Source organism: Typopeltis vanoorti, chromosome 23 (genome assembly GCF_054136105.1).
Source record: "Typopeltis vanoorti isolate ZY-2024b chromosome 23, IOZ_Tvanoo_1.0, whole genome shotgun sequence".
Lineage (NCBI taxonomy): Eukaryota > Metazoa > Arthropoda > Arachnida > Uropygi > Thelyphonidae > Typopeltis > Typopeltis vanoorti.
In genome coordinates this window covers 5308571-5334760 of record NC_143571.1, presented here as the reverse complement: position 1 = coordinate 5334760, position 26190 = coordinate 5308571, and the positions used below count along the sequence as shown (strand labels likewise).

At 35.7% G+C, this 26190-nt stretch overlaps 1 protein-coding gene across 1 annotated transcript in view; it reads left to right on the top strand.

Annotated features, from left to right (window-relative positions):
* The window catches only part of LOC150093590 (pseudouridylate synthase RPUSD4, mitochondrial-like), a 113656-nt gene that overhangs the window by 66231 nt on the left and 21235 nt on the right, over positions 1-26190 (top strand). The window contains exons 6-7 of the mRNA XM_090413066.1: positions 16955-17093; positions 26081-26178. Coding sequence (XP_090269192.1) covers positions 16955-17093; positions 26081-26178 — 237 coding nt within the window. The remainder of the gene's footprint in view (positions 1-16954; positions 17094-26080; positions 26179-26190) is intronic.

The window sequence follows — 26190 nt, the reverse complement described above, 5'->3', positions numbered from 1 at the left end:
TTGGTGAGAGTAGCTAAAGAGAGGTGTGAACAGCAGTTAGCTAATGAAGCCAAAAAGAATCCTAGGGAGTTCTTTCGATATGTAGCCAGCAAAAGAAAGAATGATTATGGAAGGATGACATTGATTGGAGGAAATGGTATAAAGCCAGCTGTTGCAGAATGTGTGGTGGAGATACTTAATGAGCAGTTCATAAAGATCTTTCAATCTTGTGAATGTGACTTCATGGAGAGATTGAGAGCAGTTGATGATGGGGAGGAGAAACTGACTGTAAGTGAGCAAGAGGTGTTTGGGGAGTTGAGTAAACTAGATGTAAATAAGGCTGTGGGACTTGATAATATATCACCGCGTATTCTGAAGGAATGTGCCAGAGAGTTGACACCTGCCTTGACATATATTTTTAATACGAGTCTTGCACTTGGTCAAGTTCCTAAAGAGTGGAAGGAAGGCAAGATTGTGCCACTTCGTAAAGGAGGTGATCAAACTCAAGCATCAAACTATAGGCCTATCTCTGTGTCAGGTGTTGTGGTTAAGTTGTTGGAGAAGCTTGTGAGAACTAGGATCCAGAGTTGGATTGACAACAATGGTATAATCTTTGATGGACAGCATGGATTTGCTAAAGGGAGTTTTAGTAATGGATTTGCTAAAGGGAGTCATATTATAGTAATCTACTTACTTATTACAATAAAGTAACTGCTTCCTTTGACAGAGGAGAAGGATACACAGTAATATACTTGGATTTTGCAAAGGCTTTTGATAGAGTACCTCATGATAAGTTGACAGTCAAACTAGAGCAGATGGGGTTGGATATTAGATTAGTGCATTGGATTGGAGACTGGCTATCTGATAGGTATCAACAGGTTGTGTATGGGGGTGCGATATCCAGGAAAAGGAAAGTCATTAGTGGAGTGCCTCATGGATCTGTTTTAGGGCCATTACTATTTAACTTGTATATTAATGATATTGGCGAAGATTTGGATGGAGATATTCAGTTGTTTGCAGATGATGCAAAGTTGGGACGAACCATAAAGAGTAGTGAAGATGTTATGGCCTTGCAAGAAGACTTGAATGAATTGAGTGATTGGGCAAGCAAATGGGGATGCGAGTTCAATATTGCAAAATGTAAGGTTTTAAAATTTGGAAAACAAAGATGGGATGCAGAATTTATGCTTGGTGAGAATATATTGTTGGAGGGTAGAGGAAATAGGAGATCTGGGGGGTGATAGTGGATAAGGATCTAAAATTTAGATGACACATAGCCAAAATTGTGAAGACAACACAAAGACTTCTGGGAATGATGCGGAGGACACTGACGTGTAGAAGTAGGGAGATTCTTGTTCCATTGTATAAGGCTTTGATTAGGCCACACATGGACTATTGTGCCCAGATTTGGTCACCGGGTTTTCAGAAGGATGAAGAGATGTTGGTAAAAGGGTCCAAAGGCGACTGACTAAGGTAGTTTCTGACCTCTGGAATGTTGAGTATGAGGAAAGATTGAGAAGATGTAATTTGCAGAGTCTGGTGGAGAGAAGGAAAAGGGGAGATATGATAGAGACCTACAAGTTGGTAAGGGGATGTTATAAGATCAATGGTGGAGAATTTCTACAGAGAATAGTGAGAGATCAGATGAGAACCAGAGATCATCCCTGGAAACTGTATAAAGAGGGTGTGAGTAGAGGAGTGAGAGGTAGGTTTTTTCCATGCAGAGTTGTGAATGATTGGAATGCCTTGCCTGAGCGTGTTGTGTCTGCAAGAAGTTTGAGTGTGTTTAAGACACGGTATGATGAGATGTGTGTGTGTGTGATAAAAGGACCTCCCAGATGAGTCTTTGACTCCATGAGATCTTGGGAAATAATAATAATAATAATTGTATTAAATTAAATATAAAAAATAAAAATAAAGATATTATTTCTGAGAAAACTCCCATGTTACTCCTCTTAAAAACTATTATTTTTACGGCTATTTTGCCTGCTTTTGTTTAGGAGTGCCCCTGTTTTAATGTCATTGGCTTTTTACTCAAGAATTCTTAAGGTATTGCAGATGTATTTTAGAGACAAATATATGTAGCATAATAGAAGAAAATTTACACAAACTTTTTCCGGGATGTTGTTGCCTGTCTTCTTTCTGTGGTGTGCATACTTCTGCTGTTATGGTGTTGAAAGGGGAGTGGCTTAGGCAATGTGGGATAATTAATTTGAAAAAACCCATTTTTTTTTGTATAATATATACATATATAATATATGCATATATTATTTTTAAGGGTGAGTGGAGTGCTTTTTTTGTAGGGTGGGAAAAAGATGAAAAAAGGGGGCTGAAAATAGCAACTGAGAAGGGGAAGGGTTTATGGAAAAAGGGGGCTGGGGAGAGAGAGTTGACGGGGTGCGAGCTGTTTCGACCATGCATCCACTTCCCCCATGAGTTTAGGCGACAACCAACACGGTCGAAACGGCTCGTGCCATGTCAACCCTCTCCTCAGCCCCCTTTTCCCATGAACCCTTCTTCTTCCTCTAAAAAACAATTGCTATTTTCAGCCCCCCTTTTTATTTTTTCCACCCTACCATAAAAAGCGTTCTGCCCACCCTTAAAAATAATATATATATATATTATACAAAAAAAAACAAAACAGGTTTTTTCAAATTAATTCTCCCACATTGCCTAAGCCCCCCCCCACTCCCCTTTCAACACCATAACAGCAGAAGTATGCACACTGCAGAAAGAAGACAGGGAACAATATCCAAGAAAAGGTATGTGCGAATTTTCTTTTATTATGCTACATATATTTGTCTCTAAAATACATCTGCAATGCCCTGAGAATTCTTGAGTAAAAAGCCAATGGCATTAAGACAGAGGCACTCCTAAATAAAAGCAGGCAAAAATAGTCATAAATAATTAAAATGGGGGGTACACACTATTGTTTGCCATTTATGAGAACAAGACTCTCCCAAATTTTGGCAATAGAGAGAGAGAGAGAGAGAGTCATTCTGATTTAAATTTGGGTGGAGCAGAAGTGCTTCAGCACTCTTTAAGTAACTGCTCAAACCTCAAATTGTACCATTGTAAAAGACAATATTAAACTATAGGATATTGTGGTCAGTGTTCACTCCATGCTGAGTAAGACCAGATTCTTCAGGTTGGAAGTTTAATGGAATATTTACAGCACTAGGAAAGGATAGTGCTGTAAATATTCCATTAAACCTCCAACACAATGTCCTCTCAGCACTTAAGCCTCAACACACAGATTCTTCAGGTTTATTGTTGTTAATATAAGATTGGTGTTCTTGTAGTCATTTTTCAATAGAATGTAATGTTTGTCCATTACAGGGTGACAATAATTAAAGAGAAGGTGTTCAGAGCCCTTGTAACATGTATTGGACGAATTTTAACCAAACTTAGTGTAAGTACTTGGAAGTTTTTCCACTTGATTATACTATAAATTAAAGATACCAAGACATCATATACCTGGTTTAATCCTTTATCCAAGCGTAAGCAAACAAAGTTTGTGCCTGAACTATTTTCAGAACTGGTGAAACTTGTATAAAGAAGCTAATGACTTCACATCACTTGCCTTAGTATCCCATAATACAAAGCACATATCTTTACGGACATGTATAATGCTATGCATTATGGGAAGGGTCACTACCCAGATCGGTTTAGACCTTTATTGAGGTCTCATCTGGCTCCCACTGATGAGACCTTTGTATCACCTAGAGGTGATACAAAGGTTGAAGTAATGCAGAAGACATATTTTCATATACGAGTAGCCAAAAGGTGTCACCTTATTATTAAATTACTCTGGATTAGTCCCACTGATTGAGACCTCAATAAAGGTCAAAACCAGTCTGGGTGGTGACCCTTCCCATAATGCATAACATTATACATGCCAGTAAGGATGTGTGTTTTGCATTATGGGATACTAAGGCAAGTGATGTGAAGCCATTAGCTTCTTTGTACAAATTGCCTCAGTTCTGAAAATACTTCAGCCATAAACTTTGTTTGCTTACACTTGGATAAAGGATTAGACCAAGTATATAATTTCTTCGTATCTTTAATTTTTAGTGTAGTACACTCTGGAACATGGGGTTTTTATTTACAGAAGATAAAAAAAAATAGTACAAAATTCTGCCACCAAGGCACATTTGATACTATATGTGCAACTGGTTTAGGATTAATTGAACAGTAATGGCTAGAAGAGAACATGACAAATCAATTTTTGTGTTCGTATAACTAACAGATAGAAAATGTGAATGACATTTTCTACAGCAGAATGCAACAGATCTGCATTGATTTCCCTCACATGCTGTGTTATTCTGTCTTTCAAGGTTGTTAAATCAGGAACATGTCCTTCATACACCACGTTTCAGATGGCCCCACAACCAAAAGTCACATGGGTTTGAGATCAGGCAAATAAGGTCCATGCTGTGGGAAATGCATGACTAATTATTCTGTGTTCTCTGAAGTGTTTTCGTAACATTTGCTATACTGGCAATCCAATGTGAGGTGGTGCTCCATCCTACATGAATGGCAAAATCAAGGCATCTTTGCTGCTTCAGTTGCAGAACAACAAAGTTACACAGCATCTCTCAATACCTAACTGCAGAGATGGTACAAGTCTCTGGTCCTATTGGGTGAAGTGCTTCAAAAAGGTACAGACTGATAATAAATGATGCAGTGAAACCACTTTCAGTGAGTGTAAAGGAGTCTGATTGAACATGTGAGGGTTATTCACAGCCCAAATGTGACAATTGTGTAAGTTAACACACTACCATTCAGATAAAAATGTGCCTTGTCACTCCACAATATCTTCCATGTCCATGGATCATCCACCTCCATTCGAGCTAAGAATGTTGGGGCAAACTGCAGTCTAGTTTTTGCATCACCATGAAGCAAAGCTTGAGTGTTGGGAAATCTTGTATTGGAAAAACCTCAGCATTTTACGCATTTTCCACACAGTTGAGTATGACATGTCCAATTGCCTTGATATTGCCCGAGTACTGCTGCACCCTTGTGCGTTATTCATTCTGTGTTTTACAACAGCGGTTGCAACTTCATCAACTTGTTGAGGAATAATCTGTACGTGTCCTTATCCTGGCCTCACTGCTAAAGATCCATTATTTTTAAATCATAAAATAATTTTTCTAAGATTTGTTATTCTCATTAGAGATATTTTCTCCTATTTTTCAAACACCGGAATTCTCAAAGCACGGAATTAGCATTACCATGTTGTTGATAGTAAAGCTTAACTAGCAATGCAGGTTCTGGTAAGGTGAGATCCATAACTCTTCTGTCTTTTCAGAATAACGTGAATCTGTTTCGGTCTTCCTTATATCCATCAGCTTGTCAGTAGAAACAGTTAGATTATGCAAATATCGTGTGATTCCAGCGATAAATGTCCCCTGATGGTAGAATTTCGTACTATCTTTTATCTTCTGTAAATGAAACCCCATGTTCCAGAGTGGACTTACACCAAGTTTGATTGAATTTCATCCAATACATTTTTCAATACAGTGCTCTGAACACCTCCTCTTTAATTATGACCACCCTGTACAAAGGAATGCACTTACATTAGTAAGCACTGGGGGGGGGGTATCTTTCATGAATGGTAACCAAGAGGAGATTTTGTTGATAAGGAAAAAAAAGTTGGAACTAAATTATATCTTTTACAGATCTTAGCAGTTGTCTCAGAAATGCCTGCAATATGGGATAGGGACTCACCATACAGGTTCAAATTTTTTGGTAATGGGCTTGTAAGAGTCCAAGATGCATTTAAATTTCCTTGAAGTAAAACCATCTCTAGTAAGATGCATGGATGGTGCTCAGTTATTCTAGGAGAGCTTGAGAATTGGAGCAGATAACACGTGCTCTGTTGAACAAAGATTTGAAGGTGCCTATTTTTTGAGATGGATGATGTGCTGAGTTTTGCTGTCTGTAGTGGCCTGTGAAGGTAGGTTTACAGTGAATATAAGTAGCAAATATTCCAGAAGGGGTATGGAAAAGGAGGATGTCCAGCAAAGCTAATTGTCTATCCTTTTCTTTTTCCATAGTGAACTTGATGTGTGAATGTAGGCTGTTGATTTTGGATAAAAAGGTAAGTAGAGATTTTTCTGAGTCTGACCAGATGCCAAACATCACCTTCATGTCGAACCAAAAAAGGAAGATTGGGGTCATATTGAAGAGAATAGGGATTCTTCAAGATGCTCTACGCAGAAATTAGCAAGTGCAGGTGACATTTTGTGTCCCATGGCAGTTCCTTCAACCTGTTTGTAGAATTAGTTCCTGCAGATGAAATAGCCTGAGTGCATGACAAAGTCAGCTATGGCTGGAGAAAATTCATCTGATAACAGTTGACAAAGTCATCTGTTATCAGATGAATTTCCTCAGATGTTATCAGATGAGTGTCAGCCAGAGGTATGCTAGTGTAATATTTCTCTATATTTTTGTATATTTTATTTATTTAATTAAAAAAAATGTCTACTGCACCATTTGTAAAGTTTTATATTTTTTTTTCTATTTAATTATTTATTTATATCGTAGTTGCTTGAGCTTGTTCAAACTGTCTATAGACTTCAATTTTTAATTCATGCATAAAACTTGCAATTAATCTTAATCCCTTAGTCCTTAACTTAGTTTTACTCCCCTCTCAAGGCTTTAAGTATGCTCATGTACGTGCTTGAATTGTAGACTTAGGAAAAGCCTCTGGCTGGAGCCAAGTCCCTAATCTACCTTGCCGTATTTCACTTGTATTGATCCTTAAAAATTTATTTTTTTATTGACTGCACCATTATGGACAGTATTGAGGCCAGCTATGACATATGCTATAGAAACTGTGGCCCTGAGGAAAAATAACATCAGCAGGATGGAAGTAGCAGAGATGAGAATGCTTAGGTGGATGTGCGGTGTGACCAGAAAGGATCATCTGAGAAATGACTATGTCAGGGGAACAGTGAAAGTTACGAACTTAGGAGCGAAAATACAGGAGGCAAGGTTGAGATGGTTTGGTGATGTGATGAGGAGGGAGGACGAATATGTGGGAAGAAGGGTCATGCAGTTGGATGTGCAAGGAAGGCGGAAGCGTGGGCGGCCAAAGAAGAGATGGAGGGAGCTGGTAGAAGAGGACTTGAAGATGAAGAACTTGGATGTGGTGACAGCCCAAGACAGGAAGGTGTGGAGGAGACTCATAACAAACAGTGACCCCACTTAAGTGGGAGAAGCTGTAGAAGAAGAAGAAAAAGAATTAAGGATCACGTAAAATAATTGTTCCTTCCCTTACATACAAGAGAAATATTCAGCTGAGCACAAAAATGACTCTTAAGTTAACTCTATCTCAAGCAACTCCTATTAATTAATCAGTCAGTCATGGCTATTACTACTCTTAGGTCACACAGGTTTGGTATTTTTATGAGAAGTGCATTGGCTAAACAAGATCAGGCAAGCTACTAACAAAAACAACATGTTTATTCTTACTAAGACAAATTATATACAACTTTCAAACAACACATATCACTTGTCTGGTTCTAACTAAGACAACAAGAGTACACTGGAGACAATACTTATCACGTGTCTAACTCTCCACAAAGTCAATTAAGCATTTTACTTAAGCTTTAAGACAAAGAAATCATAATTACACATTACTTTTCAGACACTTGGATGGTACTTAACACACTTAATTTTCTCTCACATTGTAAACAATAAAAGGCAAAACTTAAACTGCATTACATGTCATAAGCAAATCTATAGATCTCTGTATTCAACTATTCACACTCAAACTAAAATACGACTTTCCGATTCTTTCTAACACCTTTTATGCCACTAGATAACAGAACCAACATTTGTCGTTTGAACTTCTCAATCTAGGATATTACATGAAACATTCTACTTACAATCTTCTTAATTCATTACACAGTCCTAGATCCTAAAGGCTTATGGGCACGTTCCGCTTCTTCCCAGCTAACTTTCGATCTGGCACTAGGACATGGCTGCGATAATTCAGCACATGTAGATCATCGGGGAATCTCACGGTGGGATATCTTGAAAAGGCCGTCTCTGCTACGAGCCAACTTCCCATCTTCGTCGAAACTGCTGCTCGTGGAAACGCGACTCTCCCTGTCCTCAGAAAGGCTTGGCACAGAAATAAACTTCAAAAATGAGAGCCCCTAGCCACTGAATCTCAGTCTTTTATATCATTCTCCTGACCTTGGCCGTTCTTCTCTAAAGTCCCCCAGATTTACATGAGGGTTTTCTCCGTCACCCACGCTATAGCGGGATTTTGGAGGGAAAACTCATAATCCGGGGACCTTTGCGACTGTTGCTAGCCTTAGGTCTCCTAGCCTAATCCTGTCTGAGCTTAATTTTAGTTACAAATCTTTTGGTTCTTATTCAAATATTTGAACATTTAGTTACAACATTTATCTCAGTACAGTACAATAAGTTATACATTCTTTTACTTACAAGTATAATATGTAATTTAATTGCCCATGTAAAATTGACATAGAAAAAAATATTTCCATTTTTATTCTATACGAGATTTTACAGTAGTAAATAAGGACTGGATATCAAAGCTAATTGTGACATCTGTAGGCTGAAAGGTTAAGTTTTTTATTTTTGTCAAAAAATCTAAGGAATTCTTCATGGAGGTTTGTGTGTGACTAGTACAGGAGCTTAAAAAATGAACTAGGAATTTGGCTAAGCGATACGACACCTATCGCTTAGCCAAATGGGGGGAGAATCTGGTCCTATCGCTTAGCCAAATGGGGGAAGAATCTGTGCAGTCCACTATGGGTCCGAATAGAACTCCCTATGTATTTTTGGAAGGCCATAAAAATGTGGGCTTCTACCAAAATGGGTCTTCAATTTTTTGATAGTCTTCATTCCAACTGATCACTTTGTTGAGTAATGAATTATGTTTTTAATTTGGCTGTTGATAGGATTCTGGGGAACCTCCTCATAAGTGGACTGATCTTGTAATAGAAGAGAAATTTTTTTTGTTGTACTCAGTAGTGTCCATGATAACCACAGCTTTACCCTTGTCTGCTTTTGTTATTGTGAAATAGCTATTATGTCTCAAGGATTTTAGAGCCTTGATTTCAGCTAGAAATAAGTTGGGGGAAGGAATTCTAAATCTGGATTTCCTGCAAGACATTGAGAGGAATCTGACCATCCTCTCAAGTGATGATGCTAATAAACTGTGACTTGAAGTCTCCTCAGTACTATATAGAGCTCAACTTCCTCCTACAAACTTATCCCTAGCTGAAATCATGAAATCATGGTCCTAAAATCCTTGAGACATAATAACCATATCACCATAACAAAACCTGACAAGGGTAAAGCTCTAGTTAATCGTGGACACCACTGAATGCATCAAAAAATTTTTCTCTTCTGTTACAAGATCACTCCACTTACCAGGAGATTCCCCAGAACCCTAACAACAACCAAATTAACAAACTTAATTCCTTATTCAATAAAGTGATCAGTTAAGATTAGGACACTATAAAAAAAAATTTGAAGACCCATTTTGGTAAAAGTCCATGTTTTCATGGACTTCCAAAAATACATAAGGAATTCAGCTCAGACCCATAGTGGACTGCATAGACTCCCCTATCATTGCTTAGCTAAATTCCAAGCTCTTCTTTTATGCTCCCATACTGGCTACACACAAACCTCCATGAAGAATTCATCAGATTTTTTGAAAAAAATAAAAAATCTTAACAATTCAGTCTTACAGACCTTATGATTAGCTTTGATATCCAGTCATTTACTAGTGTACCTCTGACTGATACTCTCCAACTGTTATCAGATGAGTTTCCAGAATTGTTATCAGATGAGAATTGGTTCTACAAGCAGGTAGAATAAACTGCCATGGAAAGATCCCTATCATCTGCACTTGCTAATTTCTACATAGAGCATCCTGAGATCCCTATTCTCTTCAATACAACCCCAACCTTACTTCTGGGTTCAATAGGTGTAAGTGATGTGTTTGCCATATGGCCAGACTCAGAAGAATTGCTATTTAACTTTTTAACCAAAATCAAATCAACAGCCTTCAGATCAAGTTCACTATGGAAAAAAGAAAAGGATGGACAGTTAGCCTTGCTGGACATCCTTCTTTCCTATGCTCCTTCTGGAATACTTGCTACTTATATTCACTGTAAACTTACCTTCACAGGCCACTGCATACAGCAAGTTCAGCACATCATCCATCTCAAAAAATAGGCATCTTCAAATCTTATCCACTCCAATTCCCTAGCTCTCCAGCAAGATGAGTACTATCCATTGCATCTTTGACTCTTACAAGCCCACTGCCAAGAACCCTGAGCCTGTATGACAAGTTCCTATCCTATATATCACTGGCATCTCTGAGATGATTTGCTAAGATCCTGAAAAGATATAATTTAGTTCCTACTTTTTTTCCTATCAGCAAAATCTCTTCTTTGTTACCATCCCCAAAAGATAAACACCCCCCCCCTCTCTCTCTCTCTCTCCGCCTGGTATTCACCAAGTTCCATGTGAGTGTCTCCTCTCATACTTTGGACAAATAGGATGTTCTGTTAAAAAATGACTACAAGAACACCAGTTTTGTATTAATAACAATAAACCTGAAAAATCCGGCCTTACTCAGCATACAGTGGGCACTGACCACGATATCCTATGGTCCAATACTCGCCTTTTATTGGTGCAGGTTGTAGGTTTGAGCAGTTATTTAAAGAATGCTGAAGCACTTCTGTGCTGCTGCTGCCAAGTTTAAATCGGAATAGCTATCTCTCTATTGCCAAGATTTGGGAGACACTCATCCTCATAAATGGCAAGCAATAGTGTCCCCCCCCCCCTTCCCATTTTGATTTATTTTATTTTATTTTTTAATTTAATTTAATGTCTTGTTGTGTCATTTCATGTAATTAAATTTGATTTTAAATTTGGATACTGTCAGAGGCCTCACTTTCATTGGAGTCTGGACACCCCTGTGCGAGTAATGATCATGGGTCTTTCATCCTTGATGCATGCCTCTGCTCTTATAAACTTTCCCATTATTTTACTCACTACTTTAACAGATAGCTTAAAAAATTCTAGAATTACTCAAGTTAAAAAAAAAAAACTCTCAAAAAATCATCAAAAATTATGAAAAATGTACCAGAAAATTTCCTAAAAACAAAAACGTAACCAACAAAATTCAACAGAATATCAGAATTCCATCTTAAAAAAAAATAAAAAATAAAAAGCCCTTCCAGATTCACATTACCAACATCCGAGTCACAATTAAGATATCAATGATGTGCATCCACCACCTACAGACATCAAAACCTGATATGTTATTCATCACAAATCTCATTAACTTTCCTTATTATATCTCCCATGATGCCTTTCATTAGAATGATGGGGATTTGTGAGAAATGCTATTCACAGGCAAATTTTGGATAAAGGATTAAGCAAGAATATAATTTCTTGTCAAGTACAGTATTCCCTCAATATTATTATTATTATTATTATTATTTCACACCTCCAGGGAGTCCAAAGACTCATCGAGGGAAGGTACATGTCCTACAGCTCTGTCTCCATCGCTCATTCCAGCAACTCCACCAGCACCATCTACTGTCCACCACCACCACTAGTATTTCCACAGACAATCACAAACATCCATGCCCACGGTGGGATTTGAACCCACAGCCTTTTGGCTGGAGAGCGGATATGCTAACCACTCAGCCAACCAGGCCGGCTTCATGGTGGATGTGTTCAAAGACTTATTGCAAGTAGAAAACGTCTGTAAATAATTGGTGTTCTTCTTCCTGGTTACTCCCACCTCTCAGAAAAACATTTTTTTTTTTAAAGTAAATGTGCACCCAACTGTCAGTCAGCATATATGAGAAAAATCTTCTCACTCTTTGGTGTACTAGCTGCAAAACAACTGCAGATTTCCTTCTCCTTTTTATAAATATACCACACTATAGACTTGTTAATGTTGTATGTCTTCCCTACAACAGTGAAAGATTTCAGATCTTTAATCTTATCTAAAACTTCCAATCTATCCACCAATTTGAGAACTGTTTTTCTTCTCTTCGTTTCACAAAAATTGTCACATTTAGGTCGCATTTTTAGCAGATAAGGGTAAAATAACAAGTGCTTGTAGAAAGCAATATGCAAATGTCACAATAATAATCTTGTAATCACTTGCAGCTGACAAAAAATTCAACTTGACCAGTGTGTGCTGGTGCCTTACCGACAATGGCTGGCACACATATGCAGCTGCACATGTGAGTTCATGTGTGTGTACACACACACACAGCTGGCACAATGTGTGCACAGGAAACAAACTAGACTTGTCTCATGCAAGCCAGATCCTGAGCAGACTCATGTGGGCAGGGCTTCCACAAATAATTCAACCTGCAAAGTGAGAAATTGCAAAAAGCAAGGGATCACTGTATATAATTTCGTTTGTGACCAAGTGAAAAGACTTTCTACATTTGTAATCTGTAGTCTTTTATCACGGATTTATTTCTACCCCATTTCTTATACCCATAAATTCAAATGGTCTCACCAGTTTTGTATACTACCAGTTTAATGTTTTGGCTGATTTCTCTCTTATTCTATACAGATCTATTCAGTTCACCCCCACTATATTAGCTTTGCTTATATTGTCTATTTCCCTATAATAATTTGCCATTCTCACTAAAAATTGTGCCTAATAAAGCTCAAATATTATACTTGTTCTATAGGTTTCCCCATTTAGGATTCAGCTGATGTTTTACATATTCTGTCTGTTATCATAGTCTTTGTCTGTTGTTGATTTTCATCCCAAATTTGTTACAGCAGTTATTCAGTATAGCTAAAGAATCATCCTCCAGACTTGCAGTGGATCTATTTAATAATATAACATCTATATAAAGTAAAGAGCCAAGTTGAATATCTTGAATATTCACATCAGGTTTACTGCTACTTTCCTTCATAACATTATCCAGATAGATGATGAGTAACAGTGAAGATAGTATGTGCCCCTTGGTTTTACATTCATGTAACAAAATTATACTCTGTATAATTTTGCTCATTCTACTGTCTCATATGTTTTTTTTTTCCAGATATATAAAACTTAAAGTGCCTTGTTCTTCTCCAAGTTACTCTTCCACAAATTATCTTAGCCTTTTATCAAGTGTATTTGCATAAATTACCTGGAACACTCACTAGAGGAATTTCCTTGCAGTTCTGAAATTCTGTTTTTTATAAATGTGTACCATTAGAGCTCTACTCTGGTCATTGGAAATTCAACCTTCTAAATTATGTAGTCTAGCCACTTGAAGCTTTTTATACCTCCATATTTCTGGTTGAATGCCATTGCACATTATTTATTTGTGGATTTTTTAATATTCTTGAGTGTTCATGGATATTTTCTACCACTGTTCTGTCACTGCTTCTCATTTAAGAATCTTAACAATCTTATCAAATCTAATTACTTCATATAATGAGAACATCTTTATTCTCATTTTTATGTCAACTTTATCATATCTGAATTCCTTTTAGAGTACTCTTTATAGGCTTTGCAATAGTCTCCAGAATATTTTGCCATATTTGTAATGGATTTCTGCTCAGGACATGGACTGGTTATTACTAACACCATGTTTCAACATAAAAATGTGCACAAATTCACATGGAGAGAAGAGGCTAGGAATAAGAAAAGTCTCATTGACTATGTTATTGTTGATAGTGATGTTTTCTCCCTGGTGCAGGACACCAGAGTGTACAGAGGATTTGAAATTGGAAGTGATCACTATCTAGTCTTCAGCAAGATAAAATTGAATTTCATATTGAAAAGAATAACATGTAAGAAAGTTTTAAAGCGAATAAAAGTTGAGCAGCTCTCAGATGTGAACTGTAGACTAAAATACACAAAGCTTATTGAAGAAAAAATGAAAGAGTTTGAGAACAGGAATCAAACCTTGAAGATTCAGTGGCAAACTCTGAAGAAAACATTGATTGATTCTGCCAGAGAGGCATGTGGTGAGGTTGTCTGTAAGGATAAAAAAATAAGAACTCCCTGGTGGACAGGAAGTTAAAGAGGCAGTGAAGGAAAAGAAAAAAGCATATCAAAAGTTCCTGTCAAATAAGTCAGCTTGTGCTCTTAGAGAATACAGAGACAAATGCGACAATGCTAAACACTGTGTAAAACTAGCTAAACAAAATTCATGGAAGGACTTTGGCAAGAATATAGAAAATAAATATCAAGAAGGTGGCAAAATATTCTGGAGGTTGTTGAAGAAGCTTAGGAATGGAGGAAAGAGTGCTGTAAAAGGAGTTAGAGATGATAAAGGTGACATGAAAACAGGAGAAAAAGATATCCTTGAAGTATGGAGTAATTACTTTGAAAAACTGCTAAATGAAACGTGATGACAGCACAGTGGTAAAAAACACTGACCAGGCATGCAGTCAGGAATACACATACTTGAAGTAGAAAAAGCCATCAAAGGCTTGAAATGTGGAAAGGCAGCAGGAGTAGATGATATTCGACCAGAAATGCTGAAGTATGGTGGTGTGAGAGTCTTACAGTGGCTGCACTGCATAGTTCAGAAGGCCTGAACAGAGGGACGAATTCCCGATGATTGGAGTAGAGCTCTCATAGTACCCATATATAAAAAGGGAAATAAAACTGCATGTGAGAATTACAGAGGTATTTCGCTACTGAGTGTTCCTGGCAAGATCTATTCAAGTATACTTGAGAAACGGTTGAGAAGAATTGTGGAAGAAAAGCTTGGTGAAGAACAAGCTGGTTTCAGGGCAAATAGAGGCTGTCAGGATCAGATCTTCACTTTACGACAAATAGTCGAGAAAGCATAGGAATATAACAAAGATCTGTATTTAAGTTTTGTCGATTTGGAAAAGGCATATGACAAGGTGCCAAGAGAGAAGCTATTCAATACGCTGCAGTTATATGGTGTCAATGGGGCATTATATCAAGCAATACTTAGTCTTTATTTGAGTTGTAAGTCAGCAGTTAGAATTGAAGGAAGTACAGGAAGATGGTTTAATGTTAAATCTGGTGTGAGACAAGGATATACATTATCCCCTCTGTTATTCATTATCTATATGGATCACATTATGAAGGAAAGTGGTATTAAACATGATATCAAAATTGGAGATGTTAACGTCAGCTCTTTGCTTTATGCGGATGATGTTATACTTCTAAATAAATCCGCTACAAGTTTGCAAGATTCTGTGACTAAATTGAATAGCTGTTGTAATAGATATGGTATGAAGGTCAGCAATAAAAAGACAAAGACAATGAAAATAGGCAGAATCATTGAAAATGTCAACTGTGTTGTGAATGGAGAACCTGTGGTAAAACATTTAAACTATTTAGGCACGATTTTTACTGAAGATGGTAAATTAAATATAGAAATAGACAACAGAATCAGCAAAGCTGGTATGGTGGGAAGTCAATTGAATAAATGCATATGGAATAAGAGAGAAATTAGTCGGAACACTAAATTAGGCTGTATACAAGACAGTGTTCAATCCAGTTTTAACTTATGTATCTGAGAGCTGGGTCAGAAGTAAAACACTTGACCAAAGACTAGAGACCACAGATATGAGAGTCCTGAGAAAGATTATAGGCATGAACAGATGGCATCAATGGCAATATCATATTAAAAATGAGGATATTAGGAAAGAACTTGACATTGTCAGCATCCAGGAATGCGTTAGCAGAGCTAATCTCAGGTGGTATGGTCACTTAAATAGAATGGGCGAGGAAAGATTGGCAAAACAAGTGTTCTCTGCCAGGTTGGCAGCAAAACGACCCAGAGGAAGACCAAGATATAGGTGGATTGATACGGTACAAAGTGCCTTAGACGATAGAAATATACGATCTGATAATGTTGGAGTCTTGACAAGTAATAGACTGATTTGGAGGAAAATTGTAGATAGGAAATTAATAATGATGTAATTTTTTTCATGTAGTACTATCATATCCTGTACACCCCTTGAGGGTACATAGCAGGAATTTGATGATGCTGATCTTCTATATTCTTTCCAAAGCTTTCCCACAACTTTGTTTAAATGCTTTTACACATAGCTTTCTTACATTTTTCTCCGTATTCTCTCAAGGCACTTGCCAAGTTACTTGCTAGGATCTTTTAATAAGATTTCTTTTCCAGGACTGAATTCTTGAATCCACGTGAGTTTGAATTTTATCTATCTAAAAATGAACTCTTTAGTTTATCCATAGTACATACATACTGTAGGTTTTCAACTTTTCATTTGAAGAAGTTTTTAATAATAAAATACAATTATAATATACAATTTCCAACTTTAAGAACATAAGTCCATCAGCAATTGATTTGAACAGTTTAATAAAGACTTCTGAGCATTGTTTTGATTCATGTTTGAAGCAATGAAGCAATTTGCTATTATCTCCAAGAATATGTTGTGGCTACTGTCATCTCCATGCTAGCCAATCTCGAAGTTTGGGAGTTTTATCAGGTCTCAAGTAATGGATCTGATAAAAACAGGTCAAACAGCTGGGATCTGTTATATCAGATCTCAGCTGCTTGACTAAAGTAAAATAGCTTACAAGAACATGGGACTTAATAAAACCTAGTATCAACAAAAGAGCAAATTTGTTTTATGACAGGGAACTAGATGGCAAAATTTAGTAATGTGTTTGAAGGTAATAACGAACCTCTGCTTTTTATCATCTTTGAGCTTGTTACTCATTGCCAAACCCATTTCATAATGATTAAATTATAACATTTCACAAACTTTTTATTTAGAACACCAACAACAATAAAAAAAACTTTTGCTTGATTAGTCATCATTCATATTAATAAAAATTTTGATCTATTTCTTCAACAAACTAATAAATATTCCTGCATAATAAATTATTTCAATCCTTCTCCTACTGTTAAAGGGCTAGTATTTTTATCAATATTTTGGCTTCTTTTAATGATTAACTGTAATGCATTGAATATGTAAAATTTTCTAGATGACTTTGAGACCACTGCCCACTGAGGACATGCCATACTTATTTCGTACCACAAGAAATGCTGAAAAAGCAGTCACAGAATATCATGTAATATCAAGTAAAGATAATGCTGCTTTAGTGGAAGTTAAAGCAGAAACCAGTAAGTTTTGCTGAAGATTGAATGTTAAGTGTATGTATAGCTGGGGGGAGAGAGAGAGAGAAAGAAAGAAACTTGAAATTATATTAATTTGATTTAGCTATTCATTAGTTCATTTTCAAATCATAAATACATAATTTCTAGACCTACTTTTTACATCAGCATAGTAAAGAAATCAAGTTGTTCTTTTGTCTCTGACCACAGCATGGTCAGTGACAGTTGGTGAAGTACGGACATCAGGTTACTGTATATATACAATATCAAAAATAAATCATTTCCGTCTCTGTTTAATTAAACAAATGCATTGATCATTGGTGCTGTTTGTGTTTGTGCATGTATTTATTCACCAGTTTGTTCTAGGAAAGAAAAGCTGCATTTCTGGAAGAAATAAATCCTAGCAGGCTAGATTAGCAAACTGCGATACCAGTATCGCAGTCTGCTAATCTAATTAATTTTTAATTGAAATATTTTCACTACAATATTTTGGCATTATCTACATTTTTGGGGTCAATTAATAATCAAAGTTAGATAACTGGGACCTATACATAATGCATAAGAAATGAGAACCAACTAGGACTAATGACAACAAGTGTCCATCAACTTCCTGGATTCATGTGGATACTTGCTAGTATCAACCAGTGGGAAAATCGCAAGAAAAAATGGAAGCTGGACACTTCAGCATGCAAAATATCAACGAAAAAGAGGCAACGGAATTATTACTGAAATATCTTTATTGTTATTATTATTATGTGACACCTCCAAGGAGTTCAAGGACTTATTGTGGGAGGCACACTACTCCACTACACAACTCACCATCTCTTGATGAGAAAACTGACAGACCAAAAATCTTTCTATGTTAATTCAAACCAGGATGCTACCTTATAAATATAAAAATTGACATACCGAGATTTTTGGTCTGTTAGTTTTCTCACCAGATTCTTGGGCAAGATTTATTAATAAAATAGACGACATACATGGAAGACATAGCCTATAAAATGCTAAGGAAATTAAACAATGAAGAAAGAGATATAGCACAAATCAACATAATACAGGAGAAACAATGGATAGAACATTATAAGAATTTATGGCATGACCCAAATTTAATAACAGAAAATAATAATGAAATCAGCACTGATATAGAACCAATAAAATTGGAAGAACTAAAAAAAGCAATAAAAGTATCAAAAATAGAAAATCAACCAGATTAGACAGCAAAAATACAGAGCTTTGGAAATATGGCAGAGAATATTTACATCACAGATTCTTAAAATTAATAAATAACTGTTGGAGGAAATGTGAGGTTCCATCAGATTGGTTAAAAGCTAAGGTTATATCTATATTTAAGAAAGAAGACAGAGATGATTGTGAAAATTACATACTTCTACTCTCAGAAGAACAAAATGGTTTCAGACATGAAATCTCTTGTATAGACAATACAAGATTATGTGCTAAAACAAATTATTGAAAAAAAGATGAGAATTTAATTTAGAGACTTGTATGGCCTTTATGTATTACGAGAAAGCTTTTGATAAAATACACAGAGAAAAATTTTGGAATATTATATCCAGAATTATTTCAAAGCCAAATGTAGAAACTGTGAAAGTTTCATAAGGTAAATTGACCAGAGAGCTTAAAGGGAATACGTTACCTGAAATTCACAAATTGCCTTAACATGGACCATATAGAAGACATAGGCACCACCCAAGCATCTATATATGTACCTTTTATTGATCCATTTTGATAAGGTTTCACTGACCTGACAGATGTTTCGAACTGGTTGGTTCTCCTCAGAGATCAGGTAGAAACCTTAAGAGAGCAAAACTCTTGTTCAGTACTAAGGAACTTGAAATGTCAGAGAGATGTATTTTTTGTAAGCGAACTCTCGGTTTGTGCGTAAAAGTAATTACTAAAATAAAGAGCCAAAAGGCTTCAGTTCAGCAATGTAAAATAATTTTACATTGCTGAATTGAAGCCTTTTGGCTCTTTATTTTAGTACCTACGGAATACAATGAAAAAACAAGGATATTCCTTACATTTGGGTACAAGCTATACAAAGTTTATATAAAGATACAAAAATACAGCAACAGCTTAATAAATTAACAGAAGAGAATGAAATAAATCAGGGTGTCAGACAGGGATGTAGCTTATCTCCAACTCTATTCAATATATATATTGATCAGATTATTAAAATGGAAAACAACAATAAAACAAGGTATCCAGTTAACCAGAAGAACTGTTATCAATACAATGCTGTATGCAGATGATCAGATTATATTACAAGACAATGAAGATGACCTTCAAAAATCAGTTTACAAATTAAACAAAATAAGCCAGCAATACAATTGAAAAGCACATTGAAAGTACACCCCAACTCAACATCACCAGAGTTAAAGATCGGTACTATCAACGTAAGAAGCCTGAATGGCAAAGAAATGGAGCTAGCTGAAGAATTAGATAAGTACCAGATCGACATAATGGGGTGACTGAAACTAAAAAGACAAAAACTGGTGAGATCTTTCTGAGCAATAAACACAAAATGCTATATTCAGGAAATGACAATCTAGAAAAAGGAGTAGCCATAGTATTCAACACAAAATATGAGTCTCAAGTATTGATGTGGACTAATATCAGAATGGGGAATTGGAAAGCAGTACACTGTTTAATTTATTTATAGATGGGAGTTCCTTGTATTGGAAGTTGATGATCTATTAAATGCATATCCTGTCCACCAAAGTTATAAGCAACATGTCCCACTATTTGTTTTAATCTTGCATCATCTTGAGATAACAGCTTGGCACTTATCATACTGATTTTGTCAACATTAAGTATTCAAACATGTTTAAACAAAGTTTCTGTGTTGTTATGGAACTTCTTATGACAGCAGCATATTCTTGGAGATTGGAATTTTTAAGGCATGCACCATTGTACTGTCAATAGCGATTGCTGCCTTTCCCACCAAAGCACAAGTTATATAGGCCGTTACAAAGTCTGTCTGTATAGAAAAATCAAATGTTTGAAATTTGTCATTCGCACATAAGTTGATAGAATTTTTATCAGTAGCTATTAGCAATACCAGTGAGTCTACTGAGTGTAGCCATTTTAAGATCTGCATTGCTATTAGGCTGATTTTGAAAGCTGGCAAATGGATCAAGTTCAGTGACTGTACAAGAAATCCTAGTAGTTACTACAGATGTATCTTCTTCACTGATGTTGAGATACATTTCACGACAGATTTCCATAGTTTTACATATATCCAACTTAGATATGAATTCTTTTCTTTGCTCATATTAAAGCCTCATTTCGATCATGTGTTTCCCTGAACTTCTTATGTGCTAAAATTTCATTTTCTCAATCTCAAAATGATACATGGAGAGTAATCATCTCTTGCTTATATTCATTCCCATTAGTTGCCATATCATAGTTGAAATAGTGAATAACTTGAGGAAGACTTCATTTCTTATAAACTTCATATCTTATATTCCTCTTAATGATGGTGCAGTTGGATACAAATTGAGCTAAAGTCTTCTAGAAAATTGGAACATGCTTGGTATTTGTGAAACCAATTTTCTTTCTATATATCAGTAGATTCTTATGCTGTTTCTTCTTCATTGACCTGTTCACTTGTCTTCTTTACTCATTGTCACTCTACTGACCACACAGTAGGAATGTACACAATCACTATTGTGCTCATCATTGTGTGAACAAAACTTCTCAGGTTTGATGATATCAAACTCGGGATGTTCATTGGTGTTATTTTGCTTTATAGATTGCTGATTTCTCTGTTTGTCTTGTTGATGTATTCAAAGATGCATGAAGTGCAAGAATATTCTTCTGTTATAAACTGTATGTTGGTTTTTGATCCAAAGATATTTTGTGTTTTCCTTTAATTCAAATTAAAGAAGCACAAGTGGTAGAGCAAAAATTCAACAGCTTTTTAACAAATGATGATGGACGAATAATATCAACACCCTGTTTATGAAATGTAATTAGGACTTAAAAGTATTTTAGACCATTCCCCTTCTTCTCATCAAGGATTAAGCACATGGTGTAAAATACTTTTTAAGTCCTAATGACATTTTATAAACAAGTTATAAAAATGTTCAAAAATGGTTGAATTTTCGTTTTGTCACATGTGCTTCTTTAATTTGAATTCCTTGCTGATGATTCCCTTGACACTTGGACAAAAACTTTATTCATAAAATTCTATCTAAGTTCCTCCATTGTTAATTTTGTGGTAAGTTGACACATACACTTTTTCTTATTTTACAGGGGAGCATTATGAATGTTCTAGGCTTATGAAAAATTAAATTTTGTTCAAATAAGGATGCTTTATTCAAAAATGATTAATTAGAACAGTTTTATTTATTTATTATTTTCCTTTAGTTTCATTGACATAAAAGTAATAAAAACAGAAATTTTCCAAATTTCTCACAATCGTGATTTGCTGGCTTCAGTCATAAATGAATTTTCACAGTTTTACACAAATGTGAAAACTAATTATGCAGAATAACTATAAAAAAAGGAAAATAATATATAAATGGAATACTACAACTTTATCCACATGTTCATACAATGCAGAGTATCACAAGAAGAAAACACAGCAGTCTACTCATCAACATGCAATTCATTTTTTAATTTACACTGATGCTGAAGCTAGTAGTTATACAGTATAAGATGTGACAAAAAACAGAATATTATCTTATCAGCTTGCTCATACAATCAAAAGAAGAAACATGAAAAGAAAAGAAATAAAAAAAATACACAATCTTTATTCATCATAATCCATTTCCAGACAGTCCTCCAGTTTGTCATACTCACTTGCATGGCTGCTTGTTGGTAAAGTCTTGTACAAAATAGTGACAATCTGCATCTAGTAGGTTTAAGACTGATAAGAGATCTAATTTCTTAAGGGGATTCATTCCAAAGGGTGTGTTGTATAAAAGAGTGGCACAGTTATCGAGTTGCTCCAATAGGTCTCCCTTTCTTTCTTCTCTTTAGATCCAAAGTTCTAAATGGTGTTTCAGCATCTTGTCTGTACTTGAAGTTGATTTTGCCTAAAGCTGAAATGTACCATAACCATTGAATGTTGAGCTATTGCACTTTCTCTTTTTCATCATTGACGTTTCATTTGACCAGCACACTGAGAAGTTGTGAAAAATCAAGGAAATCATTCTGCTTCATTTCAGTGACTTTGAACTTCTTTTTACCTGTGATCATCCTTACAAACTGGTACCAATCTCTAGGTACCATAATTTTTTTTTTTTTATCCATCTATTTTTTTGCTCTTTCAATTCGGTATGGTCACTATCACACTCCTTGCATGCCCAGGCAACAGAAACTTTTGGTTAATGATCTCCAAAGATGTTTTTTAAGCAATGTTAACATTCCAATTTTGCCCTCCATAGATGTCAGAATAGTTTTTACATGCTTTACAGTATCTGGCAAACTCATAATTTTCTGAAAAACACAAGAAGCTGTTTGGTCAGAACCTATCCCTGCAACTCTTTCATGCTACATATAGCACTCAGTAGATTCAGCAAATGATCAGTCTAGTATGATTAAATTGTACGCAGAGAGCATTCTTTTATAGTAAGCAATGTTAGTTAAAAGAGGCGATGTTTGGCAGAACTTGCTTCAAGCAAAGTCATAAAAGTACTCCTTCATCTGGATTTTGCTTAGCAGAGCAGATAGCATATCTGCTATTTTGCTCCTGTATCCTCTTTCATCTTCTAAAATATGAAAATCATGTAGAGTGGAAATATTATCTTGCTCTTCCATATTTCTAGCATGTCTCCTTTGCATTTTAAATTCATCACACTTTTTACAGGTATCAATGCAAATCTCCTTAAATTTGTAGCCTGTTATATTGAATACATCTCTGAAAACATAACAAGCGAGTGTTTTCATCTTGCTCTTTTTCCATTCTTTATATATTTTTCATGTATAATTCTTATATTTAAGTGGCTGGGGAGGTATATTTTATTGAATGAATCTCTTTGTGAATAGCAGTTCTCATGCTTTGGATACTTCTGAGTGAAAGCTTTAATTTCACTGCATTCATATACTAATGTGTTTTTAAGGGCATTAAGGTGTAGAAAGACCAGTAGGAGAATCTTATAGTTTAGGAATAAGAAAACCTATTTTCCTTCCTGTCACCTCATGCACATTCTCTTGCAAACTATCATTTTTGATGTTCCTATACATAGATTATAAGAACCTACAATTGACCTATTTGTGAGTTTACCTTTCATTCTTCCCTCTTCCTGTCCTTTCAGTTTTTCTTCTTAGATGTAGTGATCCTACTATATAATTCATCTCTTACATTTGTTGGTTTTTTTATGGAATGAAGAAAAATTTTATCCTGAGCATCTGGTTTGCAATTTTCAAAACATTTCATTCTGCAGCACTAATAAATTCACCTAAAAGTTTTGCCTGAGATTAATTAACCTTTTCTGTTTATGTAGGACAAACTGTTTCTGACAAACCCATTTTTCTTCTTCTCGTTTTTTAATTCCTCCTGCCCCTTTTTTTTTTTTCACTTTCTTTTAAAGTCTTAATGAAATACTACTTACAGAACCACGTTGTTGACATTCAGATTCTTGAGCCCGTGTTTTGATGGCTGTGGCCCCCAGCTGCATCATCCAGTTTCATGGCATTATTTTGCAGATATACATGTTTCTGTTGATTTCCTGTAAGTAGTTTAATTCTTTTTCCTGTACTTTTTTTTTTCAACTTCAGGATACCAATTACGTTCTGCAGTAGTCATCATAATTTTTTTCATATTCTTCAAAATGCAGAAGTTGTGAATTGCCTTGTTTAAAGCTGCTTTTAACCATTAAAAATTGATGGTGTAGAACTAGTTTCATGGCAAAAATTTTGCTCAATGATTGTCTGAAATATTATATATATATAGGTGGCTCTGTTTCACCAGCAACAGATTTTTGATGCATAACAGTACTGACTGCAGTGACAGAAGCTTCAACTGCTTTGTATCATTATGGCTCACATCTTTGTGCAAGTGAACAACACTTTTGTTTCTTTCCAACATGTCTCTTTTACCTGGCCTGAGCATATCCTTTAGGAACACTTAATACATCACAAATGTCTTTATTCATGTAAAGAAATCAGTAAAGAAATCCTCGTGGGGAAGCCTTCCTTGCACTTTTTTACAATCCACATTTTTAATTTTCACACCACAACATAACAAAGAAAACATTCTTCTCAGCAACATGCACACAACAAAAATAATGTCTCTTTAGTTATCTGAAAAAAGAACATTACAAAACTTATGCAATATACATGGGTTACCAACTTTTAGTTTTAAAAATTCCCAGATTTTTTCCCTTTCATAGTATGAAAATAACAGTCTCTCAGATGACAAAAATAGATATGGCAGTATATCATGGTCTGCCATCTTCCAGTTTAATGTAACATAACAACACTTCAAGGTGACAAAACTGACATCACTTCTATCCCCATGAATATTGGGTACTGACATACCAGGTTTTGTCATCTTGTAGATAGATCTTGAGAGCAGCAAGAATCTACAGAAAACTCAGTTTTAAAAAAATAATGTCAATCTGCTCATATTCTATAGATAGGAGGGAATGAGTGGACCATAATATATACCTCTGGATTTCGCCAAGCATTTGACAGGATTCCACCTGAAAGCTTGTTATAGAAATTCAAAGAAACGGGCATTTAAAATAAACTTGTGCCATGGATAAGAGTGGCTGACACATAGGTATCAGAAAGCGGTGTATGGAGATTCTGAGTAAAAGGAGGATGACTAGTGGGCCCCATACTTGGGCCATTGTTGATAGTTGTTTGATTTATATATTAATGCTATTGGGAGTAGTCCGGCAGGTTATAATTCAGCTATATGCTGATGATAAGTTGGGGGCGGGGGGATATAAGTGAGTCAGAATTGTTGTGGGTTGACAGGAGCACTGTTTATATAGGCAAACGATAATGAATATATAGTGCTTCCAAGTGAGGTTATGTGTTTCAGATGGACATGCAGGCAGATATTATATGGATAGTAATTCGCTACACATACTCAATGAAGCTAGAGACTTGAGTTGTAGTGGACAAGGAGTTAAATTTTAGGTATCACATTGCTAAGATTGTATTGAAGAGAACACTAACTTTTAAAGAAGAGGATGTTATTTTCCCACTTTAAAGAACTTTGATAAAACTGCACCTGAACTGATGTGTATCAGATATAGTCATCTTAGTTCTGAGGAGACAGTCGAAAAGATTCATAATAGGTAACCAAGATGATAAATTGGCCTATGGTACTGCCAAGAGGAGAGCATACAGGGACAGAGAAAGGGAATGTGGTCTTGAGGAGTAGATGGAGAGAGATAAGGTAGGAAAGGAACCATACAGGTATAGATACAAGTTGCAGGTGGTGGTAGAACTCGAGGTCACCTCTGGAAGGATGGTTAAAGGTGTGTTTAACAAATGTGAGGTCCCCGTTCTCTTCATGGCATTATATGGAGTGTATATATGTGTGGAATGGCTACCATTATAAGTTGTGAGTACATCTTTGCTGAATGTGTTCAAGGAAGGATTTAGGTATGAGTGACTAAGAGGAACTCTTCCCAATAAGTTCTTAAACTCCCTGGAGCCATCATGTAGTAAAAATTTCATCACCCAGAAGTGTTTGTTATTTACAAATTCTTTGTTTTTACATTTCTTCCATGTAGTGAACTGAATAATCCATTCACATTGTCTTCTTTTTCACTTAATGATTAAAATAAAGAGTAGGAAATAAAAAAGTTATTCATGATTAGCAAGCTTAAAAAAACAATAAATATTAATATCTGAAATTTTATTTAAAAAAAAACGCCAATCTACAACACCAAATGGATTTATAATATCCTTAGTATCCATTACTTTATTATCCAGTCTGTCATTTTGTAATGTGTGTATGTGTATACATGCACATAAAATCTGTATTGTTATTTTTGTTTTTTCTTCTTTAGATGTCAAGCACCAAGTCAGAGTTCACCTTGGATTTGGTCTTCAGTGTCCAATCTTAGGTGATCATAAATATTCTCACCTAACTAAATTGGCCCCTCAGGTTTGTATTATG